Source organism: Rutilus rutilus (genome assembly GCF_951802725.1).
Source record: "Rutilus rutilus genome assembly, chromosome: 11".
NCBI lineage: Eukaryota > Metazoa > Chordata > Actinopteri > Cypriniformes > Leuciscidae > Rutilus > Rutilus rutilus.
The window spans coordinates 2941699-2961711 of NC_140216.1; the positions used below are offsets into that span (position 1 = coordinate 2941699).

The following is a 20013-nucleotide window of genomic DNA, read 5'->3' on the forward strand; positions in this document are numbered from 1 at the left end:
AACAATTATATCTACAACATATACTAAAAATCACATTAAAGTCTTATCAAGTCTATATGCATTTTTACATTGCGTCAACAATAATAGCTACAGTTATACATTGACAAGAATAAGTTGTGTATCTGTATTTATTCACACAGCAACCTGTTGTTCAGCAGTTATTAATAATAGTCACCTTATAGTCACAGATCATTAGTCAGTAAATCTTCTGTAAACACCGTAAGTGCAGTGGAGGTTACAGGTACACAGATGGATCCTTAATTTAACTCGCTAAACTCATAGATCATTCTGTGTATTAAGTCATTACAAGTACATTTTATTCATATACAGTTTTAACAATCTTGTATTTTAGCTGTAGTTTCATGTCATCTGTATGTATTTAAAAAAACTAACATCACAGTTCCAATAGCTGTTACTTTTAACAAACTGGTTCCAGCAAATTCATTTTGTGAAATAATATTTTACTTGGAAAAATAATGTCATATTTAATATTTTGCCTCTAATTCAAAACATTAGTTCAATTTTAATTGTCCAAATAATTCCGGTACCACTGCAATCATGTTTCCTAAACACGTGACGTGAGATGCCGAACTGGTAGTGTGTGTCCATTGCCTGGGCTACGGTGCAGTTTTGTTTATTATTCATAGAGTTATAATACTTAATCATACATTCTGTCATGCTGCATGATTAGAGAAGCCCTCTAGCCGAGCATCCTTTGGGAAATATGAAGAACCGAGAGAGAGAGAGAGCTGTGTAATCCATTACAATCCGTTCCTCTTTGGGGAATTAGCCCTCTTATATGACAAACGAATGGCACTTATGATGGGATTTATTACTGTCACCTTCCCAAAATACATTTTTTCCCCTAATATATGCATCTACAAAGCTAATGACAAACTAATTGACAGATGACGTATCCCTGCCTGCATTGATTGATTGATTATTTGATTGAGAGATCAATGATTTAATCGATGTATGGGTTATTTATCCCTAATAAATAGGATTTATTAGGGATCATTTTAGGGGCGCATTTCATCACACGGTGCGGCTAAAAGTCCAAATTCCCATTTCACTTAAAAAAAAAAAGCTCTTTTCTGTGATTAAAGACACTAAAGTGTCATTTCAGTGCGGGTGCACATAATCACATTTACTCTGGTATCACAGGATTGCTTTGTGCTCTCAGAAGACCCGAAATAGTACATAGTGCACAAAACAAGTACAAAGACTTGTGTGAATCATGTGCCAGAAGAAGAATCAGCCTGCCGAACTCAGATTACATGTGCCATCACACATTGTTCACTGTAAATACAGACTTTATTGAAATGGCTTCTGGGAGTGTTGGATACCAAGCCAGCGGTGAAATATGTTCCTGAGTAAAAGCATTGCGAGGTCATTAGCTGGTGCACGAGGTTCATTTATTCTCCAAGCGTGCCTCGCCGCCTTCCTTCCTCCCTCCCAATCTGATCCTCAAAATGGAGGTTCTGGTCGCGGGCCAAACACGAAATTCATGTGGAAATGTGACCGGCGTGCGAGATGTGTCTGATTTACATAAGCTCCAGAGTCACTCACAGCGAATTCTTCCCAGTAACTTAATTATTGGCACTGTACTGAGACAGCAGCATTGACAAAGTATTCAGCATCCACGGCACACGGAAGCACGAACTCAGCTATAGGTATACTGTTATACAGTTCTTTTTATATATTTCTGTGCGTATAATAAATGTAAATATATCACTATATAGTTCACAGTACGCTGTAGTGAAGCGCACCACTCAGGAGATACACAAACAAAGATCTTTAATTTAATAATCAGGAGAATCAATTGGAGAAAACACAACCACTTTACCATGAACGTTAAATAATACATGACAAAGAACAGACTGAAACTGAGGGCTTAAAGACACTAAGCAAAGAAAGGAGCTAATGGGTTAATTAATGAGGTGACAGGTGAATGGGATGAATTAATGTGACACAGGAAAATTTAACACTACACCGTTTTCAACTCAAAACGTAAAACTTTGTATGCGTTTTGCCCATTCGTTTACATGACAGTGACGTTTTGGGTGCCTGAAAACGCAAACTTTTGAAAACGGGTTTCAAAGTACAATACGTTTTTGAAAACAGTCTCTGTGTAAACAACAAAAACGTGAATCTCTGAAAACAATAACGTCATACACATGCGTATTACGTGTTTAACATAAAGGACCCTATCTTGCACCCAGCGCAATTGACTTTGTACACACGACGCATGTATCATTCCTATTTTAGCGGACTTTTCCCTCCACAGACGCACGTCGGTAAATTAGGGAATGAACTTGCGCTCCCGGGAGCGGTTCAGCGAAAAGAGGAGGCGTGTTCCGGCGCAAACGTTCCCTGGTGCTATTTTGCAGTTTCAGAAAACAATTCCGCCACAGACCAGGAGAAACCCAATCTAAAGTCAGTGGCGCATGTTATTCAGATGCTATTTTAAGAGCGCATGCTTGGCCATAATGTAGCGTGTGCACAACGCACATACACTTTGCTTCTCTCATCTACACAGACACAGCAGTTGACATTTTTGAAACCATACATAATTACAAGGAAAAATATTCCACATGAGGGAAATCATTGTGGTGTCCATGAAGATGTGAAAAAATAGGCATAAATCTAGCTTACACATTTACCCAAATTATTATACGCCTGTTTAACCGAAGCTAATTTGGGTGGGTTTCTCCATCCCCAATGTCACTTCTCTGTGTTTTACGGCCCTGACGAGAACGTCGGTCTCCTCGGCTGTGAACCGCTCTTGGTGTGCGTCTGGCAAATCCGCCGTTATAATAGCAATCCGCCATGGAACAAGCGCGTCTGCTCTTAAAGAGAAAGTGTGATGACGCTCTGATTGGTTTATTTCATGTTACGCCCAAACCACACCTATGAGTAATGTAGCTACTTCAGACCAACACATTTTAGATTTGCGTCGGGTGCAAGAGATCCGCCCACAAAGTTACTTGCGTTTCGCGTTTGAAACTTGCGTTTCAGATCGTTAAAATCGGGCTTTATCGCCATCTAATGGCCTGGCAGCAGAATACAGCGTTTTAGTCGTTTTCACGAATCCGTGTGAATGGGGATCGTTTTGACAATGGTGTCGAAAAACTTCTCCGTTTTAAGCGTTTAAGCATCTAACCCTAACGTTGTCATGTAAACGTACCGTAAGACAAAACAGAACAGAACCCTGAAAATATATTTCTAAAATGATAGTTATTTAGAATATATATATCAACTAAACAAAATAACGTACATTTATTAGAGGTTCTGACAAAATGTTAATTGCTGCAGTCTGTTCAAAAATATTTTGACTTGAATAAATTTGAATGATTGATTCAATGACTCACTCGTAAATACTTCACTTGTTTCACTTGCAACTAATCTCTTGAATGAATGATTCAATACCAAATACATTGTTTAACAGTCACTTGTCGCCACCTACTGGTGCAACAATGTAATTGATACCATCTTTATTTGAAGCATCAATAACTTTCAAAAGGTGATTTACTCTATTTTGATCGCTACCTTAGACATCATCAGTGTGTATATCCCAACTGTAAACTTTCATCCCAGTACTTCAGTGATCATTTGAATTATTGTAAGACAGTAATAATGACTCTGTGTGGTTGAAATGAAAGCTGTTTCACATCTATACATGAAAGCTGCTCTCTCTGGGTCAGAACACAGATCTGAATGTTCGCTGTGATCGTATCGGTCAAAGGTTTAATAGACATCTGAATCGTGTGTCAGTGCATCCGTTCAGCATTCCTGTATACATCATCTGTATTTCCCGACCTCCACCTCCATCCGCTGAGCATGATTGTGCACAAAAAGCACCTTGCAGTTTGTACAGTGTAGGGTCCTTCCCACTGTGCTGAGATGGATCAAATTTGGCTCCCACAATGCCATGGGGTGGAGAGGCCCTGACTCCATGTAGCGGAGAACAAGAGGAGGAGGGAGGAGTGCAGGGAAAGAGTGCCCGTGGAGAACACTGATTACTTACTTTCAAAACATCAGTTTGATGGAGAGAAGCGAGCAGCTTCCCAGCGGCCTCTCATTCGTCTGGGCTTCGGCTGGGCTTCGGCTGCCTGTGATTGATGAGGCGACCGCTGGTGTGAGACCCGTGCCTGCTTTCATCTCGCTCCCTCTCTCCTCTCTCTCTCTCTTTCTCTTTTGCTGTCTCTCTCGCCATGGGACTGCAGGATGTTGATGAAGTTTCAGAAAGAGTAATATGTGTTCGTTTCTGTGTGTGGCAGTAGCGATTGGTGTTCTGTTTCAACACAATCTCATGGCAGTTCGTAACTATTTTACGTTTTGGCGAAATGGTGGATAATTCGCATGAATTCGTACAATCTCACTTGCTTTCGTATGTGTCTGCTTACTCCCCTGTGACGGGTATGTTTAGGGGGTGGACCTTTAATGCTTACTTTTTTATTTCTTTTTTGAAATCATACTTTTTTGCACGGTTCACATCGTACAAATTCATACGAAATCGCCACCTCGTAACAGTTACGTTTTCCTGTGAGATCAGCTTGGCTATTTACTAGGAAACAGTAAAGTGACATTTTCTATTTAAAATTCTATTTCTATAAATTCTATAGTTTTCTATTTTTGAATTTTCAGCATCATTACTCCAGTCTTCAGTGTCACATGATCTTTCCGAAATCATTATAATATGATGATTTGATGCTCAAAAAAAAAAAAAAAATCGGATTATTATCAGAAAAAAATTGGGTTACACTTTATTTTAAGGTGTCATTGTTACAGTGTAATTATATATTTAAGTACTGAGTAATATTAAGCAACTACATGTACTTACTATAGGGTTAGGGTAGGATTAGGGTTTGGTTGAGGGTTAGTTGCATGTAATTATGCATAATTTACTGTTATTACTATGGTAAGTACATGTAACATGTAACAAGGACACTGTAAAATAAAGTGTTGGCAAAAGTTGTGCTGCTTCATATTTTTGTGCTTCATATTTTTTCAGGATTCTTTAATGAATAGAAAGTAAAAAAAAATAAAAATTGAAATAGAAATAGAAATCTTTTGTAACATTTACGCACGTGTGCGCGCGTGTGTATGTGTGTGTGTGCGTGCTCACCAAATAATAGAGGGTCTCTATGTTAGTGCTGCCACCTTTCTTAATTAGCATCTAGGCAATTAAGACAGATTCCTTGATTAAGGAACATGCTAACAGCTGTCATTTGCTAATAATGAATCTCTCCTAATTTTGCACAGAACGACTGAGAGCTATTGATCTGAGAACGGGATGTGACTCGCATGGCAAAAGCTTAAAAGCTTGCCAAGTCCATTACGGTCAATGACGATACGCTCTTATTTTTTCTTTCCTCGTGAGAAGGCTTTCTCCCTTTTGTCTCAATCTCCCTTTTTGAAGTTTTTTTTTTTTTTAGAAAAGTCGATGTGTTTTGAAGCCACATTTCAGTGTGTGAGTCTGAGCGCGCTCTGTAGTTCCGTGTGTCTTTCGCTGCATGTATTGATTTAAGTGGGTCATTCACATCATTCATATGCATCTCAGCTATAAACCACTTCTAAAATCTCAAACACCCACAATACATGCTATATAATCTCGTTCGATTTGTAGCGCAAGTTGGGGTGTACCTGCACTACCTTTCCCTGCTGGGTGTCTGAAGCGTGTTTAAAATTGTTTCTGTTAGTATTAGATTTGTAATGTCATAATCAGGGTAAGCAATATTTCTCTCTACACTGAAAGCAAAAATTCTGCGGCACTCAACACTCTTAAAAGCTGTCACTAGGGTGGTATCCTTTCAAAAGCTCCTATTATATACCATTCCAGTACTAATATGTTCCTTTAAGATACTAATGTGCTCCATTTATGGGTAAAAAGTAAGCAAAAGTGGTACGTTAAAGGTTTACCACCCACTGACAGCTGAACAAAATCACAGGCAATAATGAATTGTTGTCCTCCCTGTCTAGTACATTGACTGCCAGTAATCTCACACTGAGAGATTCAGAAAGTTGAATGCAGTCTCTTTCTCCTCTTATTAAACCTTTTTGACTTTTCCTGTTATTTTTTTTTTGTACCTTGTCCGCTCCCACACATCTCAAACTCTCTCCGTGTCTCTTCCTTTCTTCCATTTTCTCTTGCCATTCTCATGGCATTTGACTGTGTCTGCACATCCTTTTAAAAAAAGTATTAAAATGTGTTAAATCTATCATAAATATCCCATATTACAGAAAAAAGTCAGAATTTTGTGAGCAAAGATCTTCATTTTAGTCTACGCTTATTTAATATTTTTTACTTTAAATCACATATGACATAAATAGAGTTGGATCATTCGAAATGAAATAACTTGACTTAGTCCAGCTGTATACATACTTGCATATTTATTTATTTATACAGATACGTGGAGTATGTATGTATATGTAGAGTCCCTTGATGAAGATATACACTATATGTTGCATAAATAAATAAATATATATATTCTCTTTCTCTCATATGTTTGTACACACACACACACACACACACACACACACACACACACACACACACACACACACACACACACACACACACACACACCTATACTGACATTATCTGTCATTAAATACTTCTAGACTACATTGCAACAGTTGCTGTTTGGTCTAAATTATTTAATAGCTAAATATGATCTGTCTATTGACTGAAAAAGCAATGCGTTCTGCAACCATATTTTGTTCTTTATCATAGAATATGTGTACACATTTTGAGCAATATTTGTTACCAATGCAGCACCATATCAGCTAGTCTTATTTATAAACCGTTTCACCATTCCATGTGGATTAACTGCACCGACATGGTAGGATTTGCTCGTACGAATCTTTGCTCATCCATGTGTTTGATAACCTCCGCTTCCTTTTCCTGACCTTGCACACACACACACACACACACAGAGAGAGAGAGAGAGAGAGAGAGAGAGCAGACACCTTGGAATGAGCTATGCTGATTAAATTACACTTATCCATGTGAAAGGGTTTATTGACTTGCATGGTGATTTATTCAGCTGTAGGATGTAGGTGTTGTGGAGGAATCAGAGTTCTGCTGTTGTGCTTTGGGTTCGAACACCACCAGCCTCTCAAATTATGTTGCTGCAAAATTCACACTTATTTAATTAAACTGTCAGGCAATTACAAATAACATGTGCTATACAGGAGTGCGACTCGCAGCCGGGACGATCGCATCAGTAAGCTGAAGTAAATTTGCCAGTGCACTAAAATTCACTTTACAATTTAAAAACAAAGCTGTATTTCTACAACAAGGGCATCACTGAAGCACTACATTCGGCCATGTATTTCACACCGTGTGTTCCTCAGTCATCTGTAGGCATCTATCTGAGGGACATGCATTACGTCTCACGGCACCTATACGTTTTAGCTGACGCTTATCTGAGGTTTCAGTATATTTCAAATTTAGGGCCCGCCTGCAAGGACATGGGTGGGTTGTCTTTTTAATAAGTTTGCATGATGCAAGTTTAAAGAAGTTTGTGACCTGCTCCATCATTTTGAGTCATCTTGACACATTTTGCATTTTTATGCACTGAAAATAAAAAGAAATCAAAGCATTCTAATGTTATAATTGTTTCTCCAAAACTTTTTTTTGAGTGGCCTCTGAAGATTCCAAACTTTTTTTTTTTTTTTTTTTTTACATAACTAGGATTTTATTAGTACATGGTAAATGGAGTTGTAACACCATCAATTTCACCAATTATGGATAAGATAGGAGTCATGTGATCACTTCAGTATTTTCCTACTTCTTACCCGATCACGCATGATCGTGATTGTCAAGGCTGGAAACAGGCAAATGCAGAATATATAGAGAAAAAACTGATTTTGTATGATTGTACGACTTATATTAGACTAAATAGTAGTTTCTTAGGCAATATGTGATGCATTTCTCCCCTGCTAATTTCAACAAGCATTGGCTGACAGGAGTGGGGAGGGTTGTAACACTTATTTAAAAAGTGTTACAACCATCCTCTTACATACTAAGAATATAACTAAGAATTTTCAGGGTCTCTGCCAGTGTTTTAAATAAAGTGGTTTGCATGGAGCAATTTAACGACTCAAAGCCAAAGAAGGTTTGGGTGAAACGCACCCTATGCAGTTTCGCTTCACTCCCGGGTTACCAGCATCATTCATCTGTCAGCACTGTGACTCTTAAGAATATACACACATAGACACACACTCACACACACATTGACGTTTTTTTATGGTTAGACTTAAAGATGTACAAAGATGTTCTTTAATCTGGTACATTGAAGTAGTGTTTATTAAGTAAATCATTAAGTATACGTTTGTCTAGTAGATTAATTTACACACACAGACAGATCTTACCTAAAGATCATAAAAAGATGTTGTTTGATTAGGTACATTGTAGTAGCCTAGTGTTATTATTAGGTGTACTGTTAAGTAAGTTTGTTCTAGTTGACAAATTTAAACACACACGCACAGACACACACACACACACACACACACACACACGAGCCAAACAGACATAGGGCCCTATTTTAATGATCTAAGCGCATGGTCTAAAGCGCACGGTGCAAGTTCACTTAGGGCGTGTCTGAATCCACTTTTGCTAGTTTAACGAAGGGGAAAATGGTCGGTGCTCCCGGCGCATGGTCTAAAACGGTTGTCCCTATTCTCTTAATGAGTAATGAGTGTGTTTTGGGTGTAACGTGAAATAAACCAGTCAAGAGTCTCATCTCCCATTCCCTTTAAAAGCCAGGTGCGCTGGCCATGGCAGATTCGCTATTTACATGACAGAATTTGCAAGCGGAGTAACTGAACGCGTCTCCAGAGCGCAAATGGATCTGCTCGTGCGAGAGGATAAAGCCCGCAAGCAGACCATCTAAAGGACAAGCCGGATTCCACCATATATTTATGTACACAATATTAATCTTTTACAATGTAATCCTTTTATATTTAATATTTGGCATGTTTGTGTGCTGCTGTGCGTCCCAGTGTGTGTAATAGTAAAGCAGAGTGTATGCGCGTTGTGGACCCGCCTATAGGCGCACATTACTAGCGCGCTGTTTAAATAACAACAAAAAATACTGCGCCATTGTCTTTAGACCAGGTTTCAGTCGGTCAATGGCTCAGTCTATTTCTGTTGCCTCAAAATAGCAATGCGCCAGAATACACTTCATTTTCAGACCAGCAGCCCATGGGCGCACAAATGGACTCAAATGCATTTGCTATTTAAACAACGTGGCACAGGACGGGAAAATGAAAACTGCGTCGGACTGAAACTAGCAAAAAACACTTGCACCGGGTGTATGCTAGCGCCCATAGTCTGTTATTGAGAGAGAGAGAGAGAGAGAAAGAGACATTGTTCTTTTATTTAATAAATCTGGTTTTGAACAATATCATATGGTATGGCATCCATTTTTACTTCTTTTGTCTAATTGTTACAACTTAGCATGTGTTACAACCTACCCCGGTAGTGGGGTAGGTTGTAACAAAGGAACACCATGTATTTTACACCAACTCACGAGGTCTGTGATATTCTTGTTGAGGGTTGAATTGGTTCCATTTGTAGTAAACAAATGTGGGTACTTTGTAAAGTTTGAGAACTCAAGCTAAAAAATTCAGTGAGTTATAGGTGCTGAAAAGTGTAACAACCATCCCTGGTCTCCCTACTAACAGGTTAAGTAAAAATGTAATGCATTTATAATATAGTTCATCTATATTTAACTCTTTCCCCACCAGCATTTTTGAAAAAGGTTGCCAGCCAGTGCCCGCTTTTTTGATCATTTTCACAAAAGTTTCATGGCCCCCAGAATATTTTGTTGAATATCTGAACATTCAATATTTCAAAAGAAAGAACTTTCTTACTTTAACTTAAGAACTTTAGAAACTCTGTTTGTAAAAAAAAAAAAAAAAAAAACCTGTTTTATTCTAGTTTCATGCATTCTGTTTTAATCAATGCATCAAATGCAATAAAAATTTTTTTTATTATAATGCATCTGCTTATATGATATCACTTGTTTCAGCTTCTTCTTCACTGTCTTTTGATCAGGAGATTCTGTATTCTTTCAGAAGATGTGTAATAGCGCCCCCTACGGTATAACAGAGAAAACACGGAGAGCCGAAAAATTCCGTCAATGGCGGGGAAAGAGTTAACAATATGTTTCATCCATTTGTTAGCGATATGGGTAAATTTTATGTCAAGTAATATGTTGATACACGATTAAACATTTCAGTAAGTTATTCTGCATCTCTCATTATACATTACCAATCTAGTGTTAATGTATTTTCATGCTACAGGTGTTAGTAAAGCAGAAGAAATGATCGATTCATTCGCACTCTGAGTTTCTGTTTGAACTGAGGCGCTGCAGTGATCATTAAAGAGCATCAAAATGACATTTAATGTTTGAATTTTGCACAAAAAAATGACACAATCTGAAAGCTGAGACTTTGATCAAAAATGACTGTAAACACTGTATTTTGGTGCATTAAGACTCATTATGATGGAGCGAATCACATATGTGCGAATATGGGCCTGTTCAATGGTATTTGTCATGCATGGATAGAATAAAAGTACTTTCCTTAAAGTCAAAGCACGTTAGCTGTGTTAAACTCAAAGCTGAGTGTGAAGTGTAGTTTGGCATGGCACTACTTTGTGAGTATGTAGGTTATTGGCAGAAAAGGGGATAAAACTAAAACTTTTTAATGTTAGGCTTTTAAATTTAAGGGGCTTTTGCCATTCTTCATTTCTTAAATTAAATTACGCTCATAAAACAGAAGAACCTAAATGGTTTTGACTCGTAATTAATTTATGGTCTTTACAGTAACAGATGTTTAATTTATGGGACTCCATTTCAGATTTTAATTTAAACTCACTGCGACATGTAAAGTCACGGACATGGAAAGGTTTGTGTGTGCAAGTACTGTTGTTTTGGGATTGTGCCAACGCATAACAACAATGGGACAAACAAAGTCTTGCAAGTTTCATGTAAATCCTGAATACATATTTCAAAGACTGGAAACCAGTTTTCCCTTTGGGACGGAGCTCTGTGAAATCTCATAGTATGTTTTGTTAGTGTGAAACCAAGCAAAAGATGTCTGTTACTATGCAACAAATGGTACGGTTTCTAAATATTGTATTTAAAGGCCACAAGCATATAAAGAAATACTTAACATCCAACATATGATTCATAGTACAAATATCAAGGTGTTGTTTGCCTGTCTGTATTTTACATTTGCGCTGTTTTAGGCGTGAACTGTTTGAAAACGAAACTATTGAGTGAACGTTTGAAAGAATCGTTCGTTATGTTTAATAAGATACTCACTCGTCGCCACCTACTGTCGTAATGATGTAGCTTGAAGAAACTTTGGTTAACCCGAATCAAAATATGTGACCCTGAACCACAAAACCAGTCACATGGGTCAAATGAGATTTATACATCATCTGAAAGCTGAATAAACAAACTCCATTGATGTATGGTTTGTTAGGAAAGGACAATATTTGGGCGATATACAAATATTTGAAAATCTGGAATCTGAGGGTGCAAAAAAATCGAAACATTGAGAAAATCTCCTTTAAAGTTGTCCATTTATGTTCGCGATTGTGCTGCATTCACTCACAAAAATAAATGTTTTATATACACTGAAAAAATTTTGGAGTAGGATTTACTTGCTAAGCTTGCTAAGTTTTTTCACTCAGAAAATGCTAGTAAATTTACAAAGTTTGCCAAGTAAAAACCTAAACATATTTATCAGTAGCTTTAATTCGAAATCTTTAAGTTAAATTTACTTGGAATATGGAATTAAGTAAACTTTACTTAACCTAGTTAAGAGAAAGTAACAAAGAAAATAAGTAATTTTAACTTGGCTAGTAAAAGGTTGATTAATATCGATTTAATTGAAATTTCCTTTGCATTACATTTCACTCAAACAATAATATTGAATTATACCAGTCATTTATAGTATGTGCTTTACTTAGATTATCTAAGTAATTTATACTACATTATGTCAGATGTTAAGCCTCATGTGAATGCAAAGACCTCAATACTTGGTAGACAATACACAATGACGGTAACATTTGATGGATCATTTTTGTGTTTGAATGTGTCATTTTGAGCAGAAAATTTACTCGAAATGTCACAAAATGGCAAGTTACTAATCCTGACAACAAAAGCAATGATAAAACAGTGAAAAATGAACCTCATTAATTATTCAAGGTCCAGTGCATGATGGGAACCCCAGTATTAGAAAAGTTGAGTAATTTTTACTTAATTTTATTGAGTTGATATTTACGCTTTCATTTCTACTCGCTTGAATTAAGTACTGATATGGAATTTACTTCGTTTTTTAAATTCTTGCCTGAACTAACTTTTTCATGTAAATTACATTGGTTTTTTTCAGTAGTATTTACTTCACCAAAAAATCTTTTTTTACAGTGTATTTACGGTAGGAAATGTACAAAATATCTTCATGGAACATGATCTTTACTTAATATCCTAATGATTTAGGCATAAAAGAAAAATCTATAATTTTTACCCATACATTGTATTTTTTGCTATTGCCACAAATATACCCGTGCGACTCGTGACTGGTTTTGTGATCCAGCGTCACATATTCAAGTCAGTAGGATTTTCTTCCAGTGAGATTCTGAAGAGAGTATGTGATTTCGGACGTGGCCTACATGTTTTGTTAAAAGGCCTATCCACCTTTTTCCTTACAAACCTACAGCGTATATATATATATATAGTTCAGATGCAAAAGCCTCTAAGTGCCATCTGAAATTTTCTTCTAGAATGATCATTTTTATCAAGCTCGTATATTTAAGTTCAGTAATTTCACTTAAATGACAATTAATAGATCATTTCCATTGCCATTTAAGTGAAATAGCTCTTTTTTAGTTGCTGCATTCTTTTCTCCTGATTATTATTTTTTTTTTTTCTATTGTTTTCCACTGTAACCGTATGAAAAAGAACAACAGTCGTTATTTTGACAGTTCTGTGTGGTGGCGGCAGTGGGGCAGGGCTTTACCTTTGAGTTTAACCAAAATAACATATACAATGTGTGTGTGTGTGTGTGTGTGTGTGGGAGGGAGAGAGAGAGAGAGAGAGAGAGAGCAAGAGCGAGAGAGAGAAAGATAACAGTAATGATATGGCTCCGCTCCAGCCTGTGAAGGCCATTAAAGTGTGATTCATGTGGCCATGTCCTTTAATGACATCTCCAGTTAGTCATCAATAAAGTGAGACAGATGTAGGATGAAGATGGAGCATTTTGATGGGTGGAGGGTTGGGGATAGAATGACCTCTGTCCTCTGTTGCAGCGCCACGCTGATTCACGACACACTGCGCACTCACACACACACAACAATGTTTTTTTTACCTGTCAACATTTCCAGTGTGTGTCCACCGCCCCTCAAAAGTGTCCAGGGAGCGAGCTGGCCGTGTCTGGCCCGACGTGCACTCCATGAGTAATGGTGAACTAAGTGTTAAGGTGCTTGTACTCTGTTAAATGTCCCCAGTGCCATGCCTCAAAATGTCAGAGTATTAGATCAGTGACCTTGGTAGTACATTATGAGCTTTCAGAAAGTTTTATACTTCAGAAGATAAAATATTGACCACCTAAACATCTACTTTTACAGCCTAAACAGACAGATCATTTAAACTCATTTTGACAGCGCTATCCATCATTGTTCATCTACAAAACGTGAGTTTTACAGCCCGTTTAGACAGATGCCACCTTATTATAAATGTTTTTCGTTGTGGTTGTTAATGTGTGACATTCGGTAACAAATGTAAAGAGCTTTCCTTCATGTTTTCGCAGGCTATCCGGAATGAATGTCCCATCTCCTATTGTTAGCAACAAGAACTGGCTGAGGTTACACTTTGTTACTGACAGCAACCATCGATACAAAGGCTTCAGCGCCCATTATCAAGGTAAGCTGCTCGCTTTATCATTGCAAATGCATGGTTTCCATGTCTAGTCTTGCTCCTATGAACACTGCAGTGAAGGTCTATTAGATTGTCCTCTCTAGATAATTAATTACATGATTAATTATCTTTGATTTGCATTAAAGATGGCAAAAAAAGTTGAAATTCTGAGTTAAACACATTTTAATATCAATTATCATTGTTGTTCCAGATGTCTAATTAATTCAAGCATGAGAAAGATATTTCAAAACGGTGTTGATTGTCATTGACTTCAGCTCACCCGGCTATTTTTGCAATAACTTTCAACATTCAGATTCAGAAAAGTGTTGTTTTTGTTGCCAATGCTTGAATGCCTCTTTCCTTTTTCAGTTGATTTGTTTTGTTTTTTCTTTTGTGCCGTTTCTCCAAACTAACTCATTTCTCAACAACAAATCACATTTTTTCTTTCTTTTGAAAGTAGCTATCTTTTTGCTTCTCTCATAAAAGCTCAAATGTAATAAAATGGTGGGGGTTGAAAGAAAGAACGGGGCGAAAAGCGAGCCGCTTTTAAGTTTTATGCTTTGACAGGCCATCCATAGCCATAATTTTCTCATGTGCTTGGCTGCGTACTGTGTTTGTGAACTACTTACACACATTTACCATAAACCCGATTCCAGTGTCTACACAACCATTGGCTCGAGCTGTTCTGTGGAGGTCTGGAGTGAAATATGAAATTGTTTGCCAACCCTTACATATCAATGCTATTAAGTGTTGCATAATGTTGTTTTATATGGAAATGCATACATACTAAAGTCTTCTAGGTTGTTGGATCATTTTTCTGAGTCTTAAGTAAAAAAACATGATGCTACAACTTAAACTACATTACAAACCAGATATGCAAATCGTTCAATAGACCAGTTGGTATGAGCATCCCTGAAATGCTTTGCGTAACTTGAGAGACCTTTGTGACGTCAGTTTGCTTCTATATCCTTTCATCTAAATAGACATGCAATCATCTTGGATAATTGAAAATGTGAGCAGAAGTTTGGCCATAGGATTGGATTTGTTTGATTTGTGGATGATCCAAGAGTGGTGATTAGAAGCTTGCTGCATTGAATTGAGCTGGCATGTTTTTTGACTGTGAAATAGCAGGTACTCGCTGCATCACCGGGACGAGTGATCGGGTTCAGAAAGCAACATCTGCACTGCGCTTCAGGACACAGCCCAGAAAAAATCCAATTTTGCCCACTGATTCATCTGAAAGAGATGCCATCAGAATGGAAGCCCATTCCATTTCGGCCCTCTCCACTCTTATTCACATTAACCAGCTGTTGCTGGTTCAAGATGCCAGTTGATGGCAATGCTCATCTGCAGAAAATAAAGCTGTTATTGGCAGGGCTGTTTGGCTTCAATACACACAGACTACCTCCATTTGAGAAACTCAGAGGCCAGTCCAGGCGCGTGTTGCCTGTGAACCAGTAACAAGACAAATAAAGGGATGGTTGACGTGTTTTATTATATTTTGAATCCGACTTCCTAAAGCTATCCGGCTTATTTTGCGACGCGGAAGCAGCTACACAGACTTCTGATTCATTAGCTGCTATAGGGAAATAGCTAGAATAATAATAACAAAGTGCAGTGAAACTATTTGCGCTACAAACCAGTGTGTTTATAATTGCCACAATTTAATAATACATTAGAAAAATACCAATATCAAGCAGCATAATGAGCTGATTTGTACAGCAAAACATAACTGGAAGCGGCTGACACCGGAAGCCAGACGCATTCAATTTACAAATGACTTTGCCCACGCTTACGTTAAAAAATAAGGGGGATTCCCCACAAATTACTGTAGTCATTATTTCTGTTATTGAAGAAAATGATACAACATTCTTTCATTTTTAGCATATTTTTTTAATCACTGTTATCTAAAGGGACGTAGAAATAAGAATCATGCATATAGTTTTAACACTAGAAGTGCCAGAATTCCATAACTACTAGAACTGCCGCAAGCCGTCATTTTGACCGCTAGATTCCAAACTCTATATCTTTAATGATAAATACCCAATTGAGAGATTAATGCATTTATTGTATTAGGATGTCTTTTAAAAACAAAACAACACCCAACTGTACATTTAAACAAGTTTAATTAAACATTTATAAATAAAAAATATCCGTAGATGTCCTGAACAAAATGACGGAGCAGCCTATGTTTTCATGTTTCCACTGTTCGATCGCGCCCGCGCCCGCCGACACACACACACACACACACCATATTCCAGCATTGTAATCTTGACATTCCAGCCTGTTCATTATAGCCATAATAAAATATAATAATAAAATAGTCAACCTAACATATAAAAATTCCACTGCTCAGTTTGTCAGTAGCCTAGTACAATTCGTACCATTTTGCGCATGTGAAGAGGATGATTTTTTCCGTCGATATTGGAACGTGAGTGAAGTAACCTACAAAGCCTATAATAAAGAATAGTTTAACATCCAAATACATCGCAAATGTTGAAAATGTTTTATTCTAATTAGAGAGTTACGTGAGCCTAACGCCGCTTACTTTCACTTTCGCTTATAAAGTAGGCCTATTTCATTTTGTTCACATCACTACGTTTCTAGTTATTTTTTCATTCTTGTTCTGTTCTGAATATCATTACATTTAAATGATTTGTTGTTGAATATGTTTAGTGTATTTTTTACCACATTTTATTGTTGTGTATATTGGTATAGCCTATAATAATACCGCGAAATTCCGTGCGGTCAATATGACCGTCTATGGCCGAAATAGGTAAATATGTTAATTAGTTTTTTTGCCTTATGTGTAATTTATATGAAAAACATTTTCAATGAAAATACAGACACTTTTAGGAAAAGTCAGGTACCAGCAGGATTGTGTTTATTTTTTCAACAAAGTTATTGCAGATATAAAATTCAAAACGGTCAAAATGACCGCCATGGCAGTTCTAGTGTTAAGAGAACAGGAGCAAAAGTATAAATCCAGAAATATTGTATTTATTATTTTGAAGAAAAAGAAAAAAAGTGCAGTTAGTTAGTAGGGATGCACTGATGTAATGGCCAATACTCGATATCAGCCGATAAAAGCAAGTATTTTGACTATTGGCCATCGACCAATTATTTAAAAATAGCCGTTTTTACATTTTGATGCACTTAAATGTGACTTAAAAGTCATCTCTTCCTCTTTACTACAAGTGACAGCATGAAAAAAAGTGCATGAACACCAAAAGGTATGTTGAAAGATACAGTACATTTTACCGACATGTACGTCTCACGTAATCGCTCAGTGTTTCAACCGCAATAAAACAGCTTGTGACATTGTCACTTAACGTTGCATTGAAATGTTTCCAATGTTCACAGTTCGTTAGTTAGTTAGTTAGTTAGTTAGTTAAAAAACACTAGCTTATTAAATGTATGTTTGAACACATTTTTCATGAAGAAAAGCATTTATGAAAACTACCTTATGTGCAACTGAGTTGTATACAAACTTTTCAGTTTTAAATTGACTGTAAAAATAATATCTAAAAATAAATAGCAGTTGAATATAATAGTTTGGGCTGTTGTTAATTTTAAACTCTAATATTATAGCAATGCACCAAATGAGAAGATTCCCTGTATAGTTTGTAGCGATTTCAATCAAACTATTAGATATCATTCTGAATAATCTGTATCGGTCATCTCTATTAGTTCGTCACATGCTCCTGGGAAAGGTTTTCTGAGTTTTTGAAAGTGACCTTGTGCCGTACTGTGATGGTTCCACCAGGCATTGTTGATTCACTGACCGCAGGGAACGAGAGGGAATGTAAATCCTTTATGCCAGAATCAGAGGCTTGAGTATTTGATGCGAGCGGCTACGGGCAGCGAGTGGAAAGAGTGTGACACGGATGTTCTTCAGATGATTGAAGTCCAGACATGCTGCTGTTTTCTGGATCACCCGGAAAGGCTTGGTGGTGCTAGCTGGAAGGCATGCTAGTAAAGCTGGCTAGGAAAGGTCTCACATTCATAAGATTTCATCAAATTCTCAGTAAGGCGCTACAGCTCTGACCATGAGCTGAACTAATGAAATTATTCAATTAAAGGAGTACAGTAGCAAAATGGAGGTCAAATGTAGTTCTCCTAAAATTCAGGATAAATACAGACTTTATAAAACACCCAATTCCTTCAGACGGCAAAAAAAAAATACAAATTCCACTTGAACTTTCTGTGGCTTGTAGACAATTTAATTCAAATTAAGACTCATGGATTGAAAGGGAGCCAATTCTTTGATTCAGAAATTTTGCTCAACCTCGATCTATCTAAACTAGTTTATTTGACAGTATAATTCTCCTTATTTCGGGGCTTTTGTTGTCAAATATGGATATGTGCATTGAAATTTTAATTTGATCAATTAATTGGCATACCATATAATATATTCAACTGTTTAAATCATTTTTAAATGTTAAATAATGAATTGTGTCCGGATCAAACCTGGGCTCAATTGCAAGAAACCTCGTTACAAAACTCTTAGTTATAATAAATAGTGTATTGTCACCTAAGGTGTCTCTTGAAGGGGCTATTTGTAAGAATGTTTATGTATCAATAGCTTTTTGTATTACCAATGTGAGAACCGCTCGTAATGAAACTTTAAAAAACGAGACCTTCCCCGAACTGATTTTTATGTGAAGGACTTGTTTTTCCCGGGAAAAACCAAAGGATGTGACGTTTACGTGCGCTTCCAAGATCCTCTCTTCAGTTCTGTGACACATTGAATAAATGCTTATACAATGTTCAGGGTAATGCTGAAAGAGCTATTCTGCACTGTAAAGTCAATGTGTCATGCTAAGAAAAGGAATTAATTCAAATTATAGTCTCACAAAGCCAGATCTATATAGTCTACAGTCTCAAATATACTTAATAATCAAACTACCATAACAGTGTAATTTTAATGACCTCATCTGTCGACATGAAGCCAGTGAACAGCTGGTGAAAGCATATCCACATCACTACGATCAGATGCTTTCTTAACTACCGTTTTCTCACCGCTGTCATTTTTTATGTGTTTATTATGTTATTGAGAGGAAAGTGCGCAGCACATATTTACGTTCATCTAAACGTCGCTCTCAGCAGAGTCTGGATGTTCGTTAACCGCATATCGCTGCAAAGGCATTTACAACTTCTTTTTACTTTAACGTGTGTGCGAGAAATAAGTTGCTGGCTGCAGTTCACCTAACGGCCACCGGTGTTGCTAATAACTAGGGTTTCTGAATTATACATAAAATAACGCAGTTTATTTAATTATTTTTTGGCAACCTGCCGCTGGTACTCAGAGAGCTTTTTTCCATGTGCATCTCACAAGAATGAAATGCCTTAGAAAAAAAAAAAAAAAAAAGACATCATTCAACCCCAAAAGCAACTTAATAATCACAGGAGTTTGCATGTACAGATGGTAGTGGTGTCAAATTCGCAAAGCGCACTTCTCCTTCAAGCCTAAGTCATTTAGAGGTGAGGATGATAATGAAGAATAATCGAAGATACATCATGTAAACTAGGGCAAAGAGTTTGGCAAAGGGCCAAGGAAGACAGCTTTCATAACGCCATAAGAATTGCAAATGTGCAAATCGAGTTCTTCTACCAAACTTAGTCTTGAATCTTTCTGATGACACAGCAAACACTTCGCAACACTTTTTGCTTCAGAGTAGGTCAGTTAGAAATAGAATCCGTTTGTGGCCAGTCATGCCTTTCCTGGAGTGGATCTGCCACATCTAATATAGTCCTCCTTTGATGGTCACTCCTGCCACTCCCTTCAAACTGGGAGCAAGATTGTGGAAGCATGTTCTGTATCGGATTCACAATTCGCCTGAGGGGCGTAATTATTTGGCTGGACTCCGCTAGGTCTCTGTCAGACACGATTCCTCAAGAATTTCCTTAACTTAATGCCATTAGTGCAACAGAAACTCCAGCAAACAGTCTGTATGCTCCACACCACTGCCTGCTCTGCTTAAGATGGGCGGTTAAAATGTCCTCTAAATGTCAAACACTTGGAACATTATGCTATGCTTGTTCGAGCGATGTGGCCTTTGGAGAATTGGAAATT

General features: G+C 37.3%; 1 protein-coding gene across 1 annotated transcript in view; it reads left to right on the forward strand.

The window, feature by feature from the left end:
• The window catches only part of csmd3b (CUB and Sushi multiple domains 3b), a gene marked incomplete at its 5' end in the record, with an annotated part of 443617 nt that overhangs the window by 192973 nt on the left and 230631 nt on the right, over nucleotides 1-20013 (forward strand). The window contains one exon of the mRNA XM_084423901.1: nucleotides 13831-13943. Within this exon, the coding sequence (XP_084280027.1) occupies nucleotides 13831-13943 (113 nt within the window). The remainder of the gene's footprint in view (nucleotides 1-13830; nucleotides 13944-20013) is intronic.